Here is a 20302-nt window from a genome sequence, read left to right as displayed (position 1 = left end):
ATCACTTTCATTGACATCTGAGAAATCTAACTCGGTACGGTGTTTGGCAGTGGGTTGCCTATAACATTACCTCCGTTAGCTCGACGCAGACATACAATCGCTCTCACAAAAAGGTCATAAAGCCCAAAGCTATGTTGTTAAATCTCATAATGTTGTACTCGTAAATCAGCGTGCAAAAACAGCTGGGCCGGTCATGCACATGCAGGAATAAAGAACGGGAAGGGAAGCATGCAGAGCGCAACGGCAGTGATGTCTACGAATACAGAGGCGCAGTAGGAAATCGCTCAATGCCTCGAACTGATTCCAGAAAAAGAAAACAAAAAACCACAAATACAAATACAAAAATCTAAAAATGAGTAATAGATTATGAGTTTCCCACCTATCGCTGCAGGTACTCTCGGCAGGCATGTTTGGGTGAGTCTGTACTCAGTTCGTCTGTCGTCCCAGCATATCACCACATCACTTGGTGCACTTACATTTTCGTTCTGAAGATGGGATTGAGTTTAAGAACAACAACACGAGGACATGGTGGCAGAGGTGAGAAATCGAGCTAAAGAAACTGAATGCCAAAGCATCTTATCGGCTTTCGCTGGGAGGTTGGGTTTTTGCAAGAAACAAATGATTTTCTCCCGAGGACTCTCACTGCATGGACTGTAAAAATCGGTACTCACCAATACTACAGATCAAGTACAACTCTGGATCCCAGAGCAGACAATGAACAGCCCATTGTTTATTGTAATAAACCCCTGAGAACTAAGTGAAGGAAACCGACCGCTCCCGTGTGCAAAACGCTTGTGTATGCAACATGCATGAGTGACCTTGGGCACACTTAACATTTTTAACTTTTTAACTTGTACAATTAGTTTAATAATGTAATAATAATGTAATTCTAAAACTACATGGTTACGATTGTCGATTTGTGCTTAACGGAAATGTGTGATCATGCCACATTCTCACAGCTTTAATTAAATCTGGCTGCGATCAGGAAACCGTGGATTTGTACAAAGTTGTTGGTCGTTTATGACTAAATCGATTACATAGCATGAGCGACCACTGTGGGTCTATTACCCTTTTCAGGGGTTTCAATGTGTAACGGGCAATTAATGAACAGTAATGTGTGATTATACACCAATTAAAATAATCTTAATCCTCTGAAAAATAGGCTGAATTCAAATAGCCTGCCTTAAACTGTGGGCCTACTTAAATTTACATAGTGGATAAATGATAAATGAAGCCGTTACCAATCAAACGCTTTGCAGATGGTATTGCATGGTGGATCAAAATCTGATGACACTTTTCTGTGTGTGTGGGGGGGAATACCCAGCAAAGACCTGACACAGGACCTGAGAGATGCATCCGATTTCTCAAGTTCACCCAATTTCTTAAGGACGTTACTTTCAGAAACTGTTCATTTGCTGTAGACAGTTTTTCTTTTGTTCTCCACTTGCCAGGTTTTCAGCCTTAAGAGCTCTTAAGGAGTCACCTTGCAGGTGCAAAAGCACTATTTGATGCTCGTCAAACTGAGGTTTTTTTGTAGATTCAAGTACAGAAAATTGGAGCAAATGGTGTGTTTTTGCGACAGGCTGCTAGTAACAAAGAGCTGAATGATAATTGGTTCTTTGTTAAGCCGTCCGAGTTTTGGACAGCACTGTATCAATTTTTTTTCTGTTTCTGTTTCTGCTCAATCGAACTCAGTTTCTGGTGCAATTTTTGTTACATTTCTGTGCTATTTTGTCCTTTGACATTGTATTTTTACCTTTTTATATTATTGTAGGTACTTCTTCATGCTTTGGCTGCTCTAACATAAGAACTTCCCAGCTTTTGAGATTAATAAAATACTTCTCATCTGATCTGTGAAAAGTGTTCCACAAAGTGCATTTACTTCACAGCTGCCTGGATACATTCAACATTTGTGTGTGTAGGTGAGATTACAGTCACCCTTTAAATGATATCCTGACTAAGGCTAGGCTTTTCTAATAACTGTTACATCCTGAAGAACTCAACTTTATGTAACCATCACCTCAGAGTAAACGGCATGCTTTAGAAAAAGAATCCTTATGAAGATTGCTGTAAACCAACAACTTACACTGGCACGGATTTGATGGCTTCCTTTTCGCTTTGGAGAACAAAAAGAAGCAGACTCGCTGAAATCATTATCCTAATTTTCCGACTTCCTTTTCTGAAGCGTGTACTACATCTTTAAACATAGATTAATTTTCGTTTTAAAGTGCAGTGACTATTATTGGCTGGCGAGAGGACATGTGGTTAGCACATGTCACGTTACATTTATTTTGAAAACTCGGTTTAAATAGCACACACATATCAAAGCTTTCCAAACACAAACTAAAGCCTGGTAATAATAAATCTTGTTGTGCTTTGGATCGTACTTGCTTTGGATCGTAGAGAGGGAGAGAGAGGGAGAGAGGGGGGAGAGAGAGAGGGGGGGAGGGAGGGAGGGAAAAAAGTGTGTAGTGGCAGCAGATTCCCTGAAAATTGCTGTTTCATCTGCTCTGTTTAACTTCGTACAGAGGTCTGACAGAAGTAACTGTTCTACATAGTTTAATACAGTCTTTGCATTCAGCCATAAAGTAATGCTGCATTTCAACATCAGCTCACACACTCCAAAAGAACTAACATAAGAAGCTAAGACAACACACGTTCAGTGAGTGTTTATGTTGTGGTTTTGAGCATGTGAAGCAGAATGCAGACAATTATGGGAAAATTACAGTGGCACTTTTTCCTGCTACACGTTTTCTGGCTTGTAACCGTGGATCTGACCTCCGCATGCACAAACCAACAAGATCCAAAAAGCACCAACAATTGTCCCTAGTGCCCCCCCATAAACACACACGCCAACAAACACAGAGCATGCACACCTCATTTATCTTGGCGACAGAGCAAACGCTCGTCTCGTAGACCAAACAAACACTAAGGCGGTACGCACACCGGCCCAATCAGCTTCTAATGACTTGCTTCATTAGCTAAATGGCTGTAATTTACTGCCCTAAGCAGGGGTCAGCAGGCCAACGGCAACAGACCACAGGGGCACCTAAGGGCAAAGATGGGGGTGGGCGCTTGTTTTTGGATTCCAGGCAAATGGAGATGAACCGGTGAACATGTACAAACACTTTTATCTTTATGTGAACCGATTTAATGGGGTTACGGTAAGATAATTGTTAGGACTAGCTATTTAGCTTGTATATTAAAAAACAAAACAAAAATAAAATAATGTCAGATTGGTACAACTGAACAGTTGCGAGCTGCTTGTTTTCCTGTGCGTGTTTAATTGTGAAAGAGCCTAAGAGTTCAACACAAATCATTTAGTCTTTATATTTTTAATGAAACAAAGGCTAAAAATTTGTTTTGTAATTTGCTGTGGTGATGTGCTGGGAAAGAAGAGAAATGCCACAAATGATAAAATAGTGACTGAAGGCAAGGTTCAGACAAGCAAGGGGATGTCACAACAGCACATGGGCCTAGAGACCCGTCAGTAATTTTGGCAGCCTCTGGTCACTAGAGAAAAATCCGTATTCTAGTCCTAGTTGGTGGGTGTGGTTGCTAGGGGCTGTTAGCCGTCGCTCGATGAAATCTGTTGAAATGATGATTTTGCACCAAATCTCTTAACAGTTGTTTTTGTCACAAGCAGATCTGCAGTAGTTGCCTATAGTTTCCATGGAAGATGCATGCAAGCTTTAGTGAAACAAACTGGAAACAGAACATTTGTCTTCAAATTTAAAGTTGCGCTTCACCACTGCAACCAACACATTTCACCGATTCACGCAATCGCCTGCCAGCAACCCACCAGCAACCGCTTGCAACCGGTTGGGGAATGCACATTTCTTGCCCACCGACTGGTGGTTGAGAGATGGTCAATGACAGATCTCTAGGCCTGCGTGAATGAGGGCCCAGTATATTCAAGATCCCCACAATAACACTGTCTGGGATTTTGGAGAGCAGCAGAGGGAGGGACAATTACACAGACTGAGCCTGCCAAACATATTTAGTGATCCAATACTGACCACTGGCATGACCACAGCAGTGGCAACAATACTTCTGGAGCAGATACCAGACATTTACAGCCCTCATCTATCAGTGCCTTAAAACTGTACAGACACACTCACCCATGCACACAAGGTGGAGAAAACACAGCTCATTCTTTCCCCAAGATCTCCAACAGGGCATGTGCCCAATCCCACAATTACACCAGTTTTTCATCCACCTCATTCCGGCCGCAGACAAATCATAATTAGGTCTGAAAGAGTCTATTAGGATTGTCATTTTTAACGGGGCTCTTGGGTGGGGGGCATAATTATAAACCCTCCATTCTCTGGCTACCCTTCTTTTGTCCCCTCAACTGGAATTGAAACAATGAGGACAATTTAAATAGTCAATCAGGAGGGTTTAGCTGCCATGGGGACATGTGGTTGTGCTGACTTAGTTGTAAGTGCTCCATGTGTGTTCAGGAAGTATGAACGCTGTTTTGAAGGGAAGGTAGGAAGAGGAGGTAAACACGGGTCCTCCGGTGAGGAGAAGTTACAACAGCTGAGCTGTGCCAAAACTCTTCATCGTTCTCTTAGAGGGGAAAAGGGATTAGGGATTACATTTCCAATTGACATTCCTTTATGTCAGCTAAACCATTAACTCCACAAACAGCGGCTCTGCTTTTAGAAGAGAAAAGCAGACTCCGTGAGTGTTGCATGATGAACTCCTCCACAGAGTCATTACTGAAAAGAAAATCACAAATGTATGCACACACATATCGTTCCAGGCCTTAAATCAAAACAGCAATCATACATTTGGAGGAGAGAAAAGTGCATTATCCCTGAAGGAAACAGCTGTCACAGCAGCAATGCACTTAAGAAACACACGAGTAGCTGTCAGACTTGAATCTTTTTCTTTGAAAGCAGTCGGACGAGTGAAAGCAGTGAAAATGTGTTTCTAGTTTGGCAAACAATTTCTGGCAATAAAATACAAAAAAACCAACACACACACAGACATTATTAATTCTAACAATCTAGCCACAAAGATAAAGATCCTTTAAATCCAATAAAGTGCCTTTATTAGAACTAGCTGTTTTTTGTTGTTTTTTTTAAAAAACAGATGTGAACAACTCCTCGGTTGGTTTTGGTTCACATGTGTAATCACAAATGGGGATTCTGAGGTCTTTGGTTCACTAGGTCAGAGCTGGGAGGTTATGTAAGCAGAGTGGATGGATTGGCCTCACTGAACCTGAGGAGAGGCACCACACTGGGGCTGGCAGGCAGAGGAGAAAGCCCACAGGGCAAAGAGCTAAGCGCTGTTGTAGCGTTCACACGCGCACACAGGCACAGGAAATTACAAAAAACAGGAGTCTTGCATAAGAGACTCATTTGCAATAGTGTGTGCACACAGTTATTAATTTACTCCCTAATCGTTAAGCTCATCTTCGGTACTGTGTGTACTCTGTGTGTGCATTACTGTGTGTTTGTTCCTCACTGAAGCAAATAAAGTAAATGACATCTTCCCCAAATGAATCACATAAAGGTGAAACTACTCAAACAGCTGTTATATCATTTATAGCCCATCAGCAGGGTGCATGTCATACACTCAACATTAAGAAAACTGGCCTCCAGGGCTTCTATAAGCTTGGTTATAGGTTAAAATTTAAAGATTACTGGGCAAAAGGTTAAATAGGTTTCAAAGGCAAGATAAAGGCAAGAGAAGGACATTAAAAAGGTGAGCATGGCAGCAAAAGCACCATTATGGCCAAAATGATAGTCATTGTTATTTTGATCTATATTGAAATCACAATTATAACGCTGCTTTCAGTAACATTCTTGCTAATGTACAAATGCTGCACAATAAAATTAGAAACCCCCTTTTTACTTAAATCAGGGTGTCTGTTACAGGAAAAACATACATTTCAAAACTTGAACACAAATTAAAATCAACAGAACGCCATCACATTTTTCTACATTCTCCTGTTAATTAGAACATCTCTGCTGACAAATAAGGTGTTTGTTTACCTTGCCTAACTGCCTCTCCCAGAAGCAAAATAATTCTTTCTTTGTACCTGCTCGATGGATGTGACTAAAACCTGAAGCAGAGTACTTGACAGCTGTGAGATCGCTCCCTTTTTCCACTGTAATGTTTTGCATACAGCGCAAGTTTTGGAAAAATAACTGTGCACAGAGATAACGTCTCTTTTGTCCACCATGTTGACCATTGCCACAGAGCCTTCGACGCTCCCCTCGTTTAATGGGCTCTTTTCTTTGACCAAATGCGATTGTGTTGGTGAATAAGTGTGTCTTTGTGAGTGGCGTGAATACGCTGCACGACTACGGACGACTAAGATGACGTTTGACAAATCACGCTAGCAACCACTGTGTGTTTCTCTTGGCCTTCATGCATTCATTTTACTGCCATTTGTGGTGTGTTTTGAGAAATTGAATAAGTTAGTTGTGTTGCTCTGTGGCGCACGCACAACTCACTCAGCCGCACTCTTTCCATGTGATTTATTCACAGTTAACATCTCTTGCCCTAAATCCCAAGTATTTCCAAACAACTGGCGACATTAGATTTTTGTTTTGACAGCCTGTTATCGGTTGTATATCTGCCTGTTAATGTAGTGTTACTGGTCCGGACTAGCCCAGGAAACTTCAAGCTGCGCGGTGCAGGGAACAGCTGTGATTGGCACATGCGGCCGTGCTGTCAGGCGGTGATTTACGTTTGCTTTGTGTTCTTTTGTCGGAGCACGCATTTCCAATATCGGTCGATCGCGTTCATTTAACTGTGGGAGGCCAAAAATCAGGATTAAGATTAAAAATTGATTTTCAAGTGTCTGCAGTTATTGAGGATTTTGTGTTTGTGCAGTTTCGGGTGCATTTTTCTTTTGTGTGTATTGTAAAGACTGGGGAACACTTGGGTTATAAATGATGCAGTGTGTGCCAACAATTACGGTGAATACACTGATACCAAGTCAAACATTACTCAGTTGATTTTTTAGAAAACAAAAGCAATCGAAACCATGTCAAATCATTTTGACTTTGACTGTGGGGGTAACTTAAATACTGAGCATCTCAATTTGAAATGAACACCTTCACTCTGCTCTCATCAGTATTGCCCCCACCCTGTATGCAGCAGTACTACACTGTTACAACAGGCAGACAAGGCCAGAGGCAGACTGTCTGGCTACCACCCAAATGGCTTTCTCCATGGATATAAACAGCCCAAGTACAGGCCTGGACCACACATAAACACCATTTTGAGAACACAGGCAAGGACTGCGCACTCTGGCTTGTTTGCTACGGTGTGTGTCTGTGTGTTTGTGTGCAGGAGAAAAAGCTGAACAGTGGGATAAACACACATTGAACATAGACCCAAGACAGTGTGGGTGGTGAGCATACATGATGTGCATCCTTCTATATAGTAGATAGAAATCTGTTGCTGTTTTTTTGTTTCTTGTTACTTTTCTGTCCAGTTACTCCCACGTTGCATCAGAATAATCCAGCACCCCCTGCTCCCCCATGGAGGAATTAAAAATAGCTTTTCCTCAGATACAACAACAACAACAACACCACCACCACACAGCAGTCAGCCAATTCATTATCATAGGGAAAACAAATCCCACAAGAGCAAAATGGCGTCAATAAACAAGCTGGGATCGGATGAAAAGGTGCACCAACAACATGTTAACTGCAATTTCTCAACACAGACTGACACACAAGTCCTGCTTCTTTCACATCATTTCTTTTTTTTGGGTCGCTCACTTTATCGCTTCAAATCTTTCATGTTTTAACTGCTTTTATGTGGCTGTCTGAATGAGTGATGGATAGAACCCATTGGGTGGATGCTTAATGTTTTCCAGATAAGATAAGCAAACAACACTGCAGTGGATACACGGAGGGGGAGGGGGAGAAGGAGGGGGGGGGGGGGGGGGGAGAATACAAATTTATGCTTACACCTTGAACGTTTGACCTGGGTCACACCCCAGAAATCACCACTGATGAGATATTCTGGGCAGAAATGTCACTTAATGCTTACAGAAAAAGAAAAAAAGCTAAAAATCTGATCAAAATGAAAGGGAAATCAGGGCTATGATTACACAGCTGGAGATTCTGTCAGAGACATTTTTGGTAGCTGACATGAAGGAGCCTAATGTGTGTGGTGGTCAGATCACCAGAGACATGTATCAGAATCTTAAAGGGGATTGGAGCTTTCAGATATCAAAGACTGGAGTCTCTTTGAAAAGATTAACCAGGCTAACACAGATGTCCTCATGGGCTGCGTCTCCCTATATACCCTGCATGCTTTGTGCAGGTAGTTGGCGCGTAGACATAACCCCCCACCCACACACGCAGAAAATGGTATGAGGGCACACAGGAGATAAGCAGGACAGGACACATCAGTGGTTGGTGTGGATTTGCACACACACACACACACACACACACACACACACACACACACACACACACACACACACACACACAACCTCAAGGGCTCTGCTGACATTCTCCCATGTCCCTCTCTTGGTAAGGGTCCCTGCATATGGGTCACATGAGAGGCCAAGGGGAAAACTGAGCAGAAGAAGCCCTGCAAAGGAAAATGTCATCCTCACAGCATGGATGGAGCACACACGCACAGAGAGCCAAACTGGTGTCTATAAATACAGTGGTAGAACAGGGAGCGGCAGCACTGGGGGGGCTGTGGAAAACTGTTCAATCGTTAGCTTAGCAGCCTAGCTCTAAAATTAGCATTAAAGTGCAGCAGAGTGCAGCTAAACACTCGCTTGAAATCTGCTCGCAAAACACTAATTCAGCCCTTAATTATAAAGAGAGACAACAGCAAAACTGAGTCAGAACAAGTCACCCACGCTTCATTAGCCTGCAACTGCTCGTGTGTAAGGCACGGCGTTAGCTTAGCACCAAGTGATTAGTCTAATTTCAGCCACAAAGTATATGGGACATTGTATCATTAGCCTATGTAACATCATGGCCTATATATGTAAATCAAGGCTCATCACACGGAAGGCTCGAGTCCATTTTAGCAACTTCCAATTACACGTTTCTGAATGAGCCCTGTAAGGTTAAAATGACATCCCATAATAGGAGTATTCTCCTCAGAACAGGAACATATAGCCATTACGCCCAACAGACTTTAATCTAAATTTTCCCCCCTCCCGAGTGTGGAGCGGACTTTTGTGGGAGGGGCAGAGGTTAATAACGATAACGGCAAATTAATCTATAGAGCAAGGTGTTTCTGTCTTTCACAGGAATTAACTTCGGTTGCGAGGACATTTTAAAGAAAAAAGGGTGGGTGAGATATTCCACGAAGGATAGAAGTCACGACCAAGGTTGTTTGAGATAAACGGTCCTATGTAATGTTTGGACCTTGGGATGAACGTGTCACTCCCTCTCCTCTCATTTTTCTTAAGAAGGGATGATTGAGAGCAAGGGGGTTATCGTTACATCACAACACATTCAGACAAGACATGTAGTAGACGTAGCTGTTTCAACATATACCTTATAGTGTAAACAGGAACAGCAAATTAAAGAGTGCACATGCATCAGATAAACCTAGAAACTGTCAAGCTGTCTCTATACTGAGCCATGATTGTCTCTCACCGATTCAAGATCGTATCGGCCTTGAATCCTGAAACTCTTGCATATTCTACAGAGGTTTTTGCGAGCTAAGATTGCAGATTTTTAAAGAGAATTTATAGTCCTGGGTCTTTTAACCTTGGCCTTGGAAATGTTTTAAGGTAATAAAATAAGTAGCACTTCATACTTTTAGCGCAACAAGAAAAAAAAACTTTTTGCAGTGTCCTGGCAGAGGACTAACCCCCTCTGTATCCCGGCCAGCGGAGCATAGATCATAAGTAACATGAGCCCTTCATTAACTCAAGAGGGAAAAAAAGAACAAGAGTTGTTTAGCAACCTTGAGTGTCGAGGATATCTGCGCTCCTTTGAGTGACTGCGCTCAGTTTATCAGGTATCCTTTTGAGTTTTTAACCCAAATAGACAAACAATGCTGCTGTATGAGACAAAGAGGAGCAGCGCACACACGCGTAACTCATTTGACTGCTAATTGCTCTGCTGTGGCTTTTCCACTTCATTTGACATCAAAAGTGCTACACAGTGTCAATGAACCTGTGCAGAGTTTGTAGTGCAGGCTGTGTGAGTACTCCATGTTCGAAACAGCTGCTGTAGTAGAGGGTGATAGGCAGGGTGTTAAAGAGACAGACAGTTGTTGAACGGTGGGAGGGGGAGATGTGTAAGCTGATGAAATGCAGGATAATCTTAGCCATGGGCAAGTATGCAGTTAGATGCAGCATGTGTGAAGGGTTTTGTCTGTGTGTGTTATGAGTGGGTGGAGGGTGATCAAAACCTGACTTAACAAAACTTATTCTAAGCTCCCTGGAGTTGCTTATGCACGCATCTTTATGTGCATAGAGCCAAACAATAGGGAAGCATATCCTGGTGTTAGGATAATTAATATGCAACATCCCCTTTCTAGCGTTAGACCTCAGCCCCGGTCCCTTGAATAAAAACCTCTTTAATATATCTGCAGCGTTCTTGTTAAACAATATGCTTTCCCGCTCTGCCGCTGGTTGTAGGCACGCATGTAATTATGTCTCCATCTGCTCCACTCTGCTGCATCTTACCTCTGAGGCAGAGGAAGGTGAGAAAGTCCTCCGTCTTGGGCTTGCGCCTGGAGAGGTCCTGGATGGAGGAGGACGGGGATGAAGCGGAGAGGGACGAGAGGGACGTGGATGGCACCGTGGAAAGGCCGGCGTTCAGGCCGCCCGAGTCAGCAACTTTGATGGGCGTAGTGCTGGGCGAGTTGGGCTGCGACTGGGCAAACTTCCTCTGGGCCTGGAGCCGAGGCCTTGTTGGGAGGGGAAAGAAAAACAACAAGTTAGACCCTTGGATCCTTTGCACATAAACACAGAATTTACAAGTAACATAAGCCAGTGTGTTGGAAGAAGTACAACATTTAACCCCAATGCAGCTCCGTCTGCAGCTGACTAAAAATAAAACAGAATGTGACTCTTTTGCATACCTGCAAACCCACTCTATCATTTTTACTACTGTGGCCCACTGGCCATTGTCTCACTGTAGGGAGGTTTCGTTGAAACAATTACCCTCTAGCGAAGAATTGATTACTCTGTGCGTGTGTGTGTGTGTGTGTGTGTATTTGTTCAGTGAACGGGAGCGAATCCATCATGATCGCTTTGATATGCAACAAGCGCACATTCAGTGGCCGACTTGCCCATTCTCACCGACAGTGTGGGTGTATTTAAATGTGTGCATTTACATGAGCTGACGATGTTTTTACACATGTAGTTGTAGTTCCTCTTTTTCATTCCTGTTAAGCGCTATTGAATAAGAAAAGAAAAGCGCCTATAAGGCAGAGCCTCTGCTGTCAGTGGCAGCTGATAAAAACCAACTACACAAGGACAGTGTGCCAAAACAATCACATGCTAACCGGCAACAACTTTCTTCATCTCCCCATCTTTCTGTCTCATAATTTTTTTTCCACCCTCGTCTCCTCCTCACTCCTCCTTCCCTCACTTCTGTTGCTACATTGTACGCGCTTTCCTCTGTGATGCACAAAGCCTTTGAGACGTCGCTCTCATTTTTCTCTCTCCTTGTCTCTTTTCTGTCTTTATTTCACAGTGTGTGCCAGAGGAGGCGATGGTAAGAGCAGAATATTAAAGAGGTAGATGTCTCAGAAAGCAACGGACTCGCTTGTCACACACCACCTCTCCTTGATACACGCACGTGCAGGCACATGGATGCAGACCCACCCTCTCCACGCGCACTTAAAAAGTAGGCGCGTGCTTATACACGCATGGAGTATAAAAGTCGCAGAGTGTCAGGGGCCGTGTGAACCATCAAGTGGCCTCAATCGATTAGCGCTGAAGTGAGAGAGAGAGAGTGAGTGTGTGTGTGTGTGTGTGGCGGGGGGAAGCTATGCTGTAAGTGTTGTGGAGTAGTGATAGAAGCAATGCGATATCCTGGTATTATTTGTCAATTTGCTGCGGACCGGACTGAGGTAAGGATAGATAGGATCATGTCTGGAGAACACCCACAATGCATTTGGCGTAGCCACTGAAAGGTGCAGCGCTCCGATTACACTCCAATCAGAGAACAGAGCCGAGTCAAAACGTGTCAATTTCCTGGCCTAAGCTCAAAATGTGAGAAATTGAGAGATGATTGCTCACACAAAGCCCTACATTTGGTGGCAAGGTTTGAGGAAAAATTGCAGTTTGTTTACCAACAAGCAGTGAACACTGAACTCTCATCAGTCTGGATTTTCATAAAGAAAATGTATTAACACACGAGATCCTAATTTAAACTGTAAAGTTTTAGGACTTGCAGTGCTCGAATAAATGTGGTATGAAAAGCCATTTTCATACAGGAGGTGCTAATAATACTGTTACGCAAAGACGACGACTATCAAATACGCCACTGTGCCTCCTCCTGGGCCTCCACCTTTTAGGTATAAGATATCCATTTTACCCCATCGGAAATTTATGGGAAATTTCGCATAACTAACAAGTGAATTCTGTCCCCATGTTGTCTGATCAACCCCCCCCCCCCAAAAAAAACAAACAAAACCAAACTGTTCAGTCCAAGTGCATGTTTCTCCTAAATTTAAAGAAATTCCCCCAAGATGTTCAGTAAAAAGGCGTGGACAGATGTACGGAGAGGTAACCCCGAAAAAGCAACGCCTAGAGCGTGGGCTGTCGCCGGCACCGAGGTGTTAAAAAGGGAACGTGACTATTCAACAAGCAGAAACCGCAAAATGAGGGCGGGTGTCAGTTCACACAAGGCTGTGATCTACTTGCAAAAGATAAAATAAATACGAAGGGGATAATAATAATAATAATAATTAAAAAAAACAGACATGGAGTAAATGAAGTGCACAAAATGCAGAAAGCCAAGTTTTTCCAACCAGTCAAACAGGTTAGAATGAGTGGTAGTAGGAGGGGGACGAGGAGAAGACATGGGGCAAGAATAGCCCTGCACTCACACAGAAGCAAGATGTAGTGAATGAATGAAAGAAAAATCAACATATTATCAAGACCATAGAGGACTTTTAGAAGAAAAAGTAGAACTGGAAACTGATTCTTCAAAATCGTAATGCTCCAAGCTGGTCATATTTTCTGGAAAGTAGAAATGAGTTTGACAGTTGGGTCAAAACACATGAAAGTGAAGCTTCTGCACACCCGAGTCACTCTAGGCAGACTCTGCGGGTCTTCCAACTATTGAAAACCAGTGAAGAAACCACAGAGAAAAATGGAGAGAAAGAGCTGAGGCAAGCACAACACTTGCAAATGTAATCAAAACTGGCACCGTTAACAATAAAATTAAGCTGAAGCCACATTTGTGTGAAAGCAAGAACAGGAAATGACGTGACATATAGAGGAGAGAGTGTGTGTGTATGAAAAGAGGTGAATCGATCATAGTAACATTACCCAGAAACATCAAACTTGAGCACTTCGACATATAGACGAAGAGCCTGTTTGCTGTAAACCGTTAACCCAAAGTCCAAATTTCAAACTCGCCAAAGCCAACAAACTGTTTCCATCTCTCGTTTTATATCGCAAGCAGTCCGTCTTGATGTGATTACAGCATTCGCTATAATTGATAGCGAGCCATGAACACTTTCTAAACAGTAAGCAGAGGGAAGATTGAGCTCTCCATAAAAGCCTCTTAGGTAAGCTGAACCCTGCAAAGTTTTATTGCTGCAGCCTTACATAAATAGGATCCTATTTAACAGGGGGGAGGGGGGGAGGGGGGAGAGAGAGAGAGAGAGAGACACACACACACACACACACACACCTGGGATTATGACAAGCAAAAGGATACGGATGGAGACAGATGAGCTAATAAAGTGATGTGTTTACTACATCCCGTCTAGACCATCAACCACAGCCGGCCAATCCGCTGTTACCTTTAAACTGACATCAAAGACACTTCGTGCTACCACCGAAATATTAGTGGAAACATGCACAAGTAGAAGTTCACTAATTGGGCTAAATTGTGCAGTGCCAGTTCTAATTTCCTCATTTCTTCTTTTCTTTAAAAAAAAAAAAAAAAAAAAATTGGTATTCCAACAGCAGAGATATGGCTAATAAAAAAAAAAAATTAAAAAAGGTAATAAAAACAGATCTGCTTTGCCGATGATGTGATAATGCAGGGTTACGAAGAGAACATAAAAGCAGATAAATTAAACCACAGCACTTATATTGCAAGGACTACATTTCAGCTAGCAGGTTATTATTTAACAAAACAAAACAAAAAAGCAGCTCTCTCCCTCGAAAACAGCCTAACAGGATTAGTGTCATCATCATTACGAAGGTGCCAGGAACTTAAGAGCATGAAAAACATTTACAGCAACGAGTTCAGCCAATTGTCCAACCAGTTTTGCCACTGGAATCATGTCTTTCTAGCAGTCATGGACGATCAAACGTGCATGAGCACAGCAGACACGGGCGAAGCAATGCATCCAAGAGACGGGAGGATGGTAACGTTTAGAAATCAGCAGAGGAGGAACAATTTGTAGTGACTTTACTGTTTTACTTCATGCCTGCTCCCACTGCACTAAGAGCCGAGTGGTAATATGAACCCCTGATTTAGCCCTCCGTCTGCCCAGTGGTGTGTGTGTGTGTGTGTGTGTGTGTGTGTGTGTGTGTGTGTGTGTGTGTGTGTGTGTGTGTGCAGAAATCAGGGTACATCACGTTCCCAAGCGTGTTGAGGTATAGAATACTGGCTGGTATGGTGCCATAGGAAGAGAGTGAGGCTTACGCAAGTTAAAATTAAACTGATTGCCCTGACTGACGGAGAGCGAGAGGCGAGCCGGAGAGACGCGGGTAGGGAAAAGAAAAAAGAGGAAACTGGGCTCCAATAGCGGCAGAAAAAGCAAAGAGATTACAGCAGGATGTCCTCATTCATCCCTTTCTAATCCACCTATCATCCATCCTTTCCTCCCTTCATTCCTTCCTGCTGCACCCCCCCCCCCCCCCACCCCCACCCTTCAAAGGGCTGCTCTAATGTCTAATATTACACAAGCCACAAGAGGCACGAGAGCATTGATAGAGAGAGGTAGAGTGAGAAAATCTGACGACCCTGTCAGCCAGAGATCCTGGCAAACGGAAGGAAAAAAGGCAGAAGAAGAAAGAATAGAATAAAGCACCATCTCACTAACATATATAATGAAGTGGGTGGGTGGGGGTGATGATGAGGGAAGAGAGAGAAAGATGAGACACAGCTAGTTCAGTGTGCTTCACTTAGAAGAATTCCACTCTGTTTAAGCAGTACAGCTGCGGACAGTTGACATAGATCATCACAAGCACATGGACCCTGTCAGTCAAACGCGGAGCAACTTCAAGCTCTCGTCTTCCGTCTCCATCTTATCAACATCCTCCCAGTGACAGCCATTTCCGTGGGAGTTTCTAAGATGGCCGGGCTTCTCTGTGTGGTCAGACTTACGAGGGTGCTGGCAAGCTTCCCCGCCTGCTGAAATGGCACAGAGAAACACGCTGTCTACAAGCTTCAGTAACTGACCCTCATCTTTGACCCGTGCCACTGGAGGAAGGCCAGCAACAACTGAGTTTCTTCTGCAGACTCTGTCAATAACTCAATAACCCGCAGCACAGCAGAGCGTTATCGCAAACACAAACCTCCGGTCTAAACTGGCTCCTTAAGTCAGCTTCAGCACATCAGCAGGGTGCAGCGGGAGAGGGGAGGGGGAAAAGATGACTAAGCAAATGTGCCTGTTTGTTTTTAATGGAGCTGAAACCAGGAGAATCATTAAACCTCATATCAACCCATTTGTTGCATAAAAAGACTGAGAATGGATGCAAAAGAAAATAAGTTAAACGCTGATTAAGCAGGACTGCTACACTAGCACGTTTTAGTGACTGAATATGCTGTAGCTTTGGCATCTTTCCATATTGATGAAGCTTCATGAAAGCATTATTTAATTTTAGCATTAGAAAAATAAAAATGGCCTGTATTTGTATAGCACTTTACTAGTCCCTAAGGACTCCAAAGCGCTTTACACACCCAGTCATCCACCCATTAACACACTGGTGATGGCAAGCTACATTGTAGCCACAGCCACCCTGGGGCGCACTGACAGAGGCGAGGCTGCCGGACACTGGCGCCACCGGGCCCTCTGACCACCACCAGTAGGCAACGGGTGAAGTGTCTTGTCCAAGGACACAACGACGAGACTGTCCAAGCCGGGGCTCGAACCGGCAACCTTCCGATTATTTATGGGCGAACTCCCAACTCTTGAGCCACGATCGCCCATAAATAAAAAATAGAAGTTCGAAACAATCCTGGGTGCCTTTGCAATTTTAATAGAAACCTGTGCAACTTCAATGTTTTTCATGTAAGAAGACCTTTAATGAAACTTGTGTCTGTGGACTTGAGGTCAAATGCGTGGAGTCGCCACAGTGGAGCTCTGGCTGTCTGGTTTGTTTTCAGATATTTGTTGCACCACTGCAACCAGATATTTAGATGAGGCTGGCGAGGGAAACACGAGCTAGCAGCCTGTGTGTTGATTTGCGCACGGTCTACTCTTAATACAAATAAATAAATAAATAAAATAAAATAAAATAAAATAAAATAGACAATTACTTCTAAACTAACTTTGCATCGTAACCACCACAATCTGAGAGAAGGAGAAAATAAACTAAAACCATCTTAGACAATGAAAATCTGGGTGCTAATTTTTTATCGTCTTCGACATGAATACGAGCACATCTGGAGAGACACTTTGTCTGCAGCATCTGTGGCTGGGCTGCACTCAGACTTGGCGTTCACTCCCATGATAAAAGGTTATAGTTTGAGGAGATGAGAACTAGGGGTGGGTTTTTATAATCGATTCATCGATTAAAATCGATTCTGGCTTGGATAACGTAAAATTGATTCATTAAAATCCTGAATCGATTTTTTAATATAAATTTATTTTGTCCGAAATGCCAGAATCTCTGGTGACATCTCACAAAATTTCAAGAACCACCAAACAGTAAATGAGAGCAGGTACAGGGATTCTGCACATAGACTTAAACACACAGCGCGACCCGCGGATCAGAATCAGTTAGATGTCGCCTTTCTCACAGTCGGGGCTGAAAGCCGACAGCTCGCTGATCCGGGTCCGCGCTTTGTGTTCACGCCCTTTATGCGCTGATTCTAAAGCTGTTAGTTTGATCTCTCTCCAAACAATATTGACCGAATCAGCAGCAAAAGAAGATCCAAACGCTTCACATAAACATTGTCATGAATTCACTCTTTTACTGTTTTGCTTCCATTGCGATGCGCAGCTCTCTCTCTCTCCCTCTCCCCCCCCCCCCCTCTCTCGAACAGTTTCGCTTTCTTCATTATTCGCTTGCTTGTTACACAAGTCTACTGTTGCTTACAGCGCTGTCGGCCGCTGTTTTTTCCCCTTTTACATTCTTCCGAAAAGAAAACCTCATTTCTGCTGTTCAATACTGAACAAATTGAAACTTTTTAAAATTATTCAAAATGCAAAATGCTTAGCCATGTCTCTAATAAAACCGCTGTAACGTCAGAGGTAATGTTGATTAATTAATGGTTTTCTTTCGTTTTTGATGTACTGCAGAATATTTTTATAAAATCCCAGGCCAGGAAAATCACCTACATGTTTTTCTGTGTTTTATCTTCAGCTACTTTGACACAAAGGCATCTGCTGTGATGCTCACACCTTGGATAAAGTCTTGAGAGTGTCAGCTTCCTTTTTATAGATACAAAAATATGTAAATGTCCTGATCTGAATTATATCTCTGACTGTCAAAATTTCCCAGATTTAAATCGAATCGAATTAAATCGAATCGTGGATCGAATCGATTCGGGACCTTGTGAATCGGAATTGAATCGATTCTAGAAATCAGTGACGATACCCAGCCCTAATGAGAACTGATCCAGAGTCTGCACCTTAGGGGATGTATTAATTGGCTCCAGATGGTCCACATGGTCCTGATAAAATACCACCTCACTGCAGCTGAGTGTGAGAGTGTGCGTTTTGTGTGCGCGTGTTGAGTCCGAGTGGTTTCTGTCCACTTAAAATCACTCCGTTAATGTTTATATGCAGCGATAAAGCCTTTCTATGTTTTTAATCTGCTCTTCTGCCTGATTTAGATCATCGGTGAGAGCATGTGTTGTACGGCAGTTTTAGCAGTTGTTGTACACAGAAATTATATGAAGAATTTCTTAAGCCCATAAGACTTTCACTCATGAAAATGCAACGAAAACAGTGATGACGCTGTAACTGTTAGACTGTATGTGCAAACAACAGTGTGAAAGACTGTATGACAGAAAAACCTTAAGCTACTATGTTTGATACCAAACCAGAACGTTGTATTAAACAGCACAAGATGTAGCACGCTACAAAGTTATAAATAACACGTTACTGCGATCACATTACACTTTTCAGTGATTAAGTGATGACATTACAGTACACCTCAGTTATATTCTGTTGCAGATACAGACAGGGGTGTTGGGGGTCACTGTGTCCTCCCCCAGCTGAATTTTACTGATATACTTCAACTAAAAGTTACACTAACTTATACAATTTGGTAATGAAAACGTAAACACCCATACAGGGTCCTGCAGTTTGCCTGGTTATTCAGTACACAGTAGTTTAATGCTTCTGCATGACTGAGCAGATCGTGCTCGTGCAGCTTGTTTTTTTAAGCATGACCCTACTCAAAAAATTGCAAAACAATTGGAAATCCATTAAGGATATTGATCCTCACAGACAGCCGTCCTAGCGTGTGGCGAGTTCACCGAACCACTTCTGCACCCTGGAAAAAAGGTCTCTGATGTTTGTCTCTGCGATGTAAGGTATTTTTGCACTTTTATAACTGTGGGTACATCAAACATGCCTGCGTCCGGGAGAGTAAAAACACTGCTGACGACATCGGATCTTTGCAAGGATGTGAACAGCATGCTAACACAAAGCTAGACAAGCAGCTCTGCCCAGCAGCGCTCGGTGACAAGCATTCAGGCTTGCAGCACTGTCGCCTTCATTTCTGCATGTTCATGCTTCTACAGTAAAATCGTAGTGATGAGCGCCTCGATTTCAACTTTACCTTGTGTTATCGTTCACACTTTAAAAAGTACAGTTTTGTTTTTTTAAAATGCAGAAATAAATTTGCCTTTAGCGATGCCGTTTTAGCCTCAAAGCGGAATAACCAAATTGTGTATAAGTGCCCAGATTCACAAACCCTAAAGTTGATGACGAGCGCTCATTATGAGCAGTTTTAAGCGAACGCTCATTTAACTTCCTGTGTTTATTGCTTTTCTGTCTCCATCCATTTAGAGGAGGGATGGCACTGCAGTGATCTGACCGGGTCAACCCTGTGACCTTTGTGTAAACAAACAGCCCACCCATAGACTCCCAATCACATATACAATGAGCATGTGCACAACAAACAAAAATAAACACAATCATTAACTGTCATGAAGACAAATATGCACACGGAAAGTCTACCTCCTATTGTCTCGCTCTTAAACAAAGAGTAGTTCACTAAAACAGGCTGTTACTAACCGCAGTAGTGATGCTTACACCAGCATACAGTTTGCAATGCTTAACCGCTCTGTGACAACATCAGGATAAATAAAGATGAGTGTTACCAAGATGTGAGTGTGTGTGACTGTGTGCGAGTTTGTCACATAAGGAGCTTCGGTGGTTTCATGCTTCAAACAGTCACAGTAAGACTGATTTTCATTTGAGATTAAATATATAGCAGAGCCTGTGTGCACATTTAAATATAACCTTGCCCCCACCCTCTTTTTTTTGGAGCGGGGGTGACGAGAGGGAAGATGGTGTGACAGGCAAATGTGAAGAGAAAGCCAAGCCATCTCTGTGAATATATAAATGCTATATTAGGTCAGATGGAAGTCACCTTTTGTCCCCTTTGTCACAAATGAATGAGTTGTGTTACACTTGGGCTAAACGCCACTGAAATAACCACGTTGACAAAACACCAGTGGGTTCAAAGGTTGTTGAGAGTGATCATATAGCAGAGAAGATTAAATAAAAACGTATTTCCCGCTTTGATTCCTTTTTTATCCTCGTGGCACTACGAGATAAACACGAAACCTCGTACTTAAATGTTACCTTTGCTGGCAGGCACAGTCCATTGGGCGCAATGATTTGGAAAGCGCCTCTAACCTCGAGTGGTTTTAGGGACAGTGCTGTATGCATCTTTGCTAGTAGTTGCTGGGTGAATTTGGTTACAACCTCCGTGACATATTGTAGGAATATATATTTCATTCTTGCA

At 42.9% G+C, this 20302-nt stretch overlaps 1 protein-coding gene across 2 annotated transcripts in view; it reads right to left on the bottom strand.

Annotated features, from left to right (window-relative positions):
* The window catches only part of jarid2b (jumonji and AT-rich interaction domain containing 2b), a 106033-nt gene that overhangs the window by 25096 nt on the left and 60635 nt on the right, over positions 1 to 20302 (bottom strand). For both annotated transcript variants that reach the window (XM_085446637.1, XM_085446636.1), the window contains exon 4: positions 10643 to 10866. In XM_085446637.1, the coding sequence (XP_085302763.1) occupies positions 10643 to 10866 (224 nt within the window). The remainder of the gene's footprint in view (positions 1 to 10642; positions 10867 to 20302) is intronic.

Source organism: Copadichromis virginalis, linkage group LG22 (genome assembly GCF_057382275.1).
Source record: "Copadichromis virginalis isolate Kocher_CV1m ecotype Utaka linkage group LG22, C_Virginalis_male_GT1.1, whole genome shotgun sequence".
NCBI classification, from domain to species: Eukaryota; Metazoa; Chordata; class Actinopteri; order Cichliformes; family Cichlidae; genus Copadichromis; species Copadichromis virginalis.
This window is presented reverse-complemented; position numbering and strand designations above follow the sequence as displayed.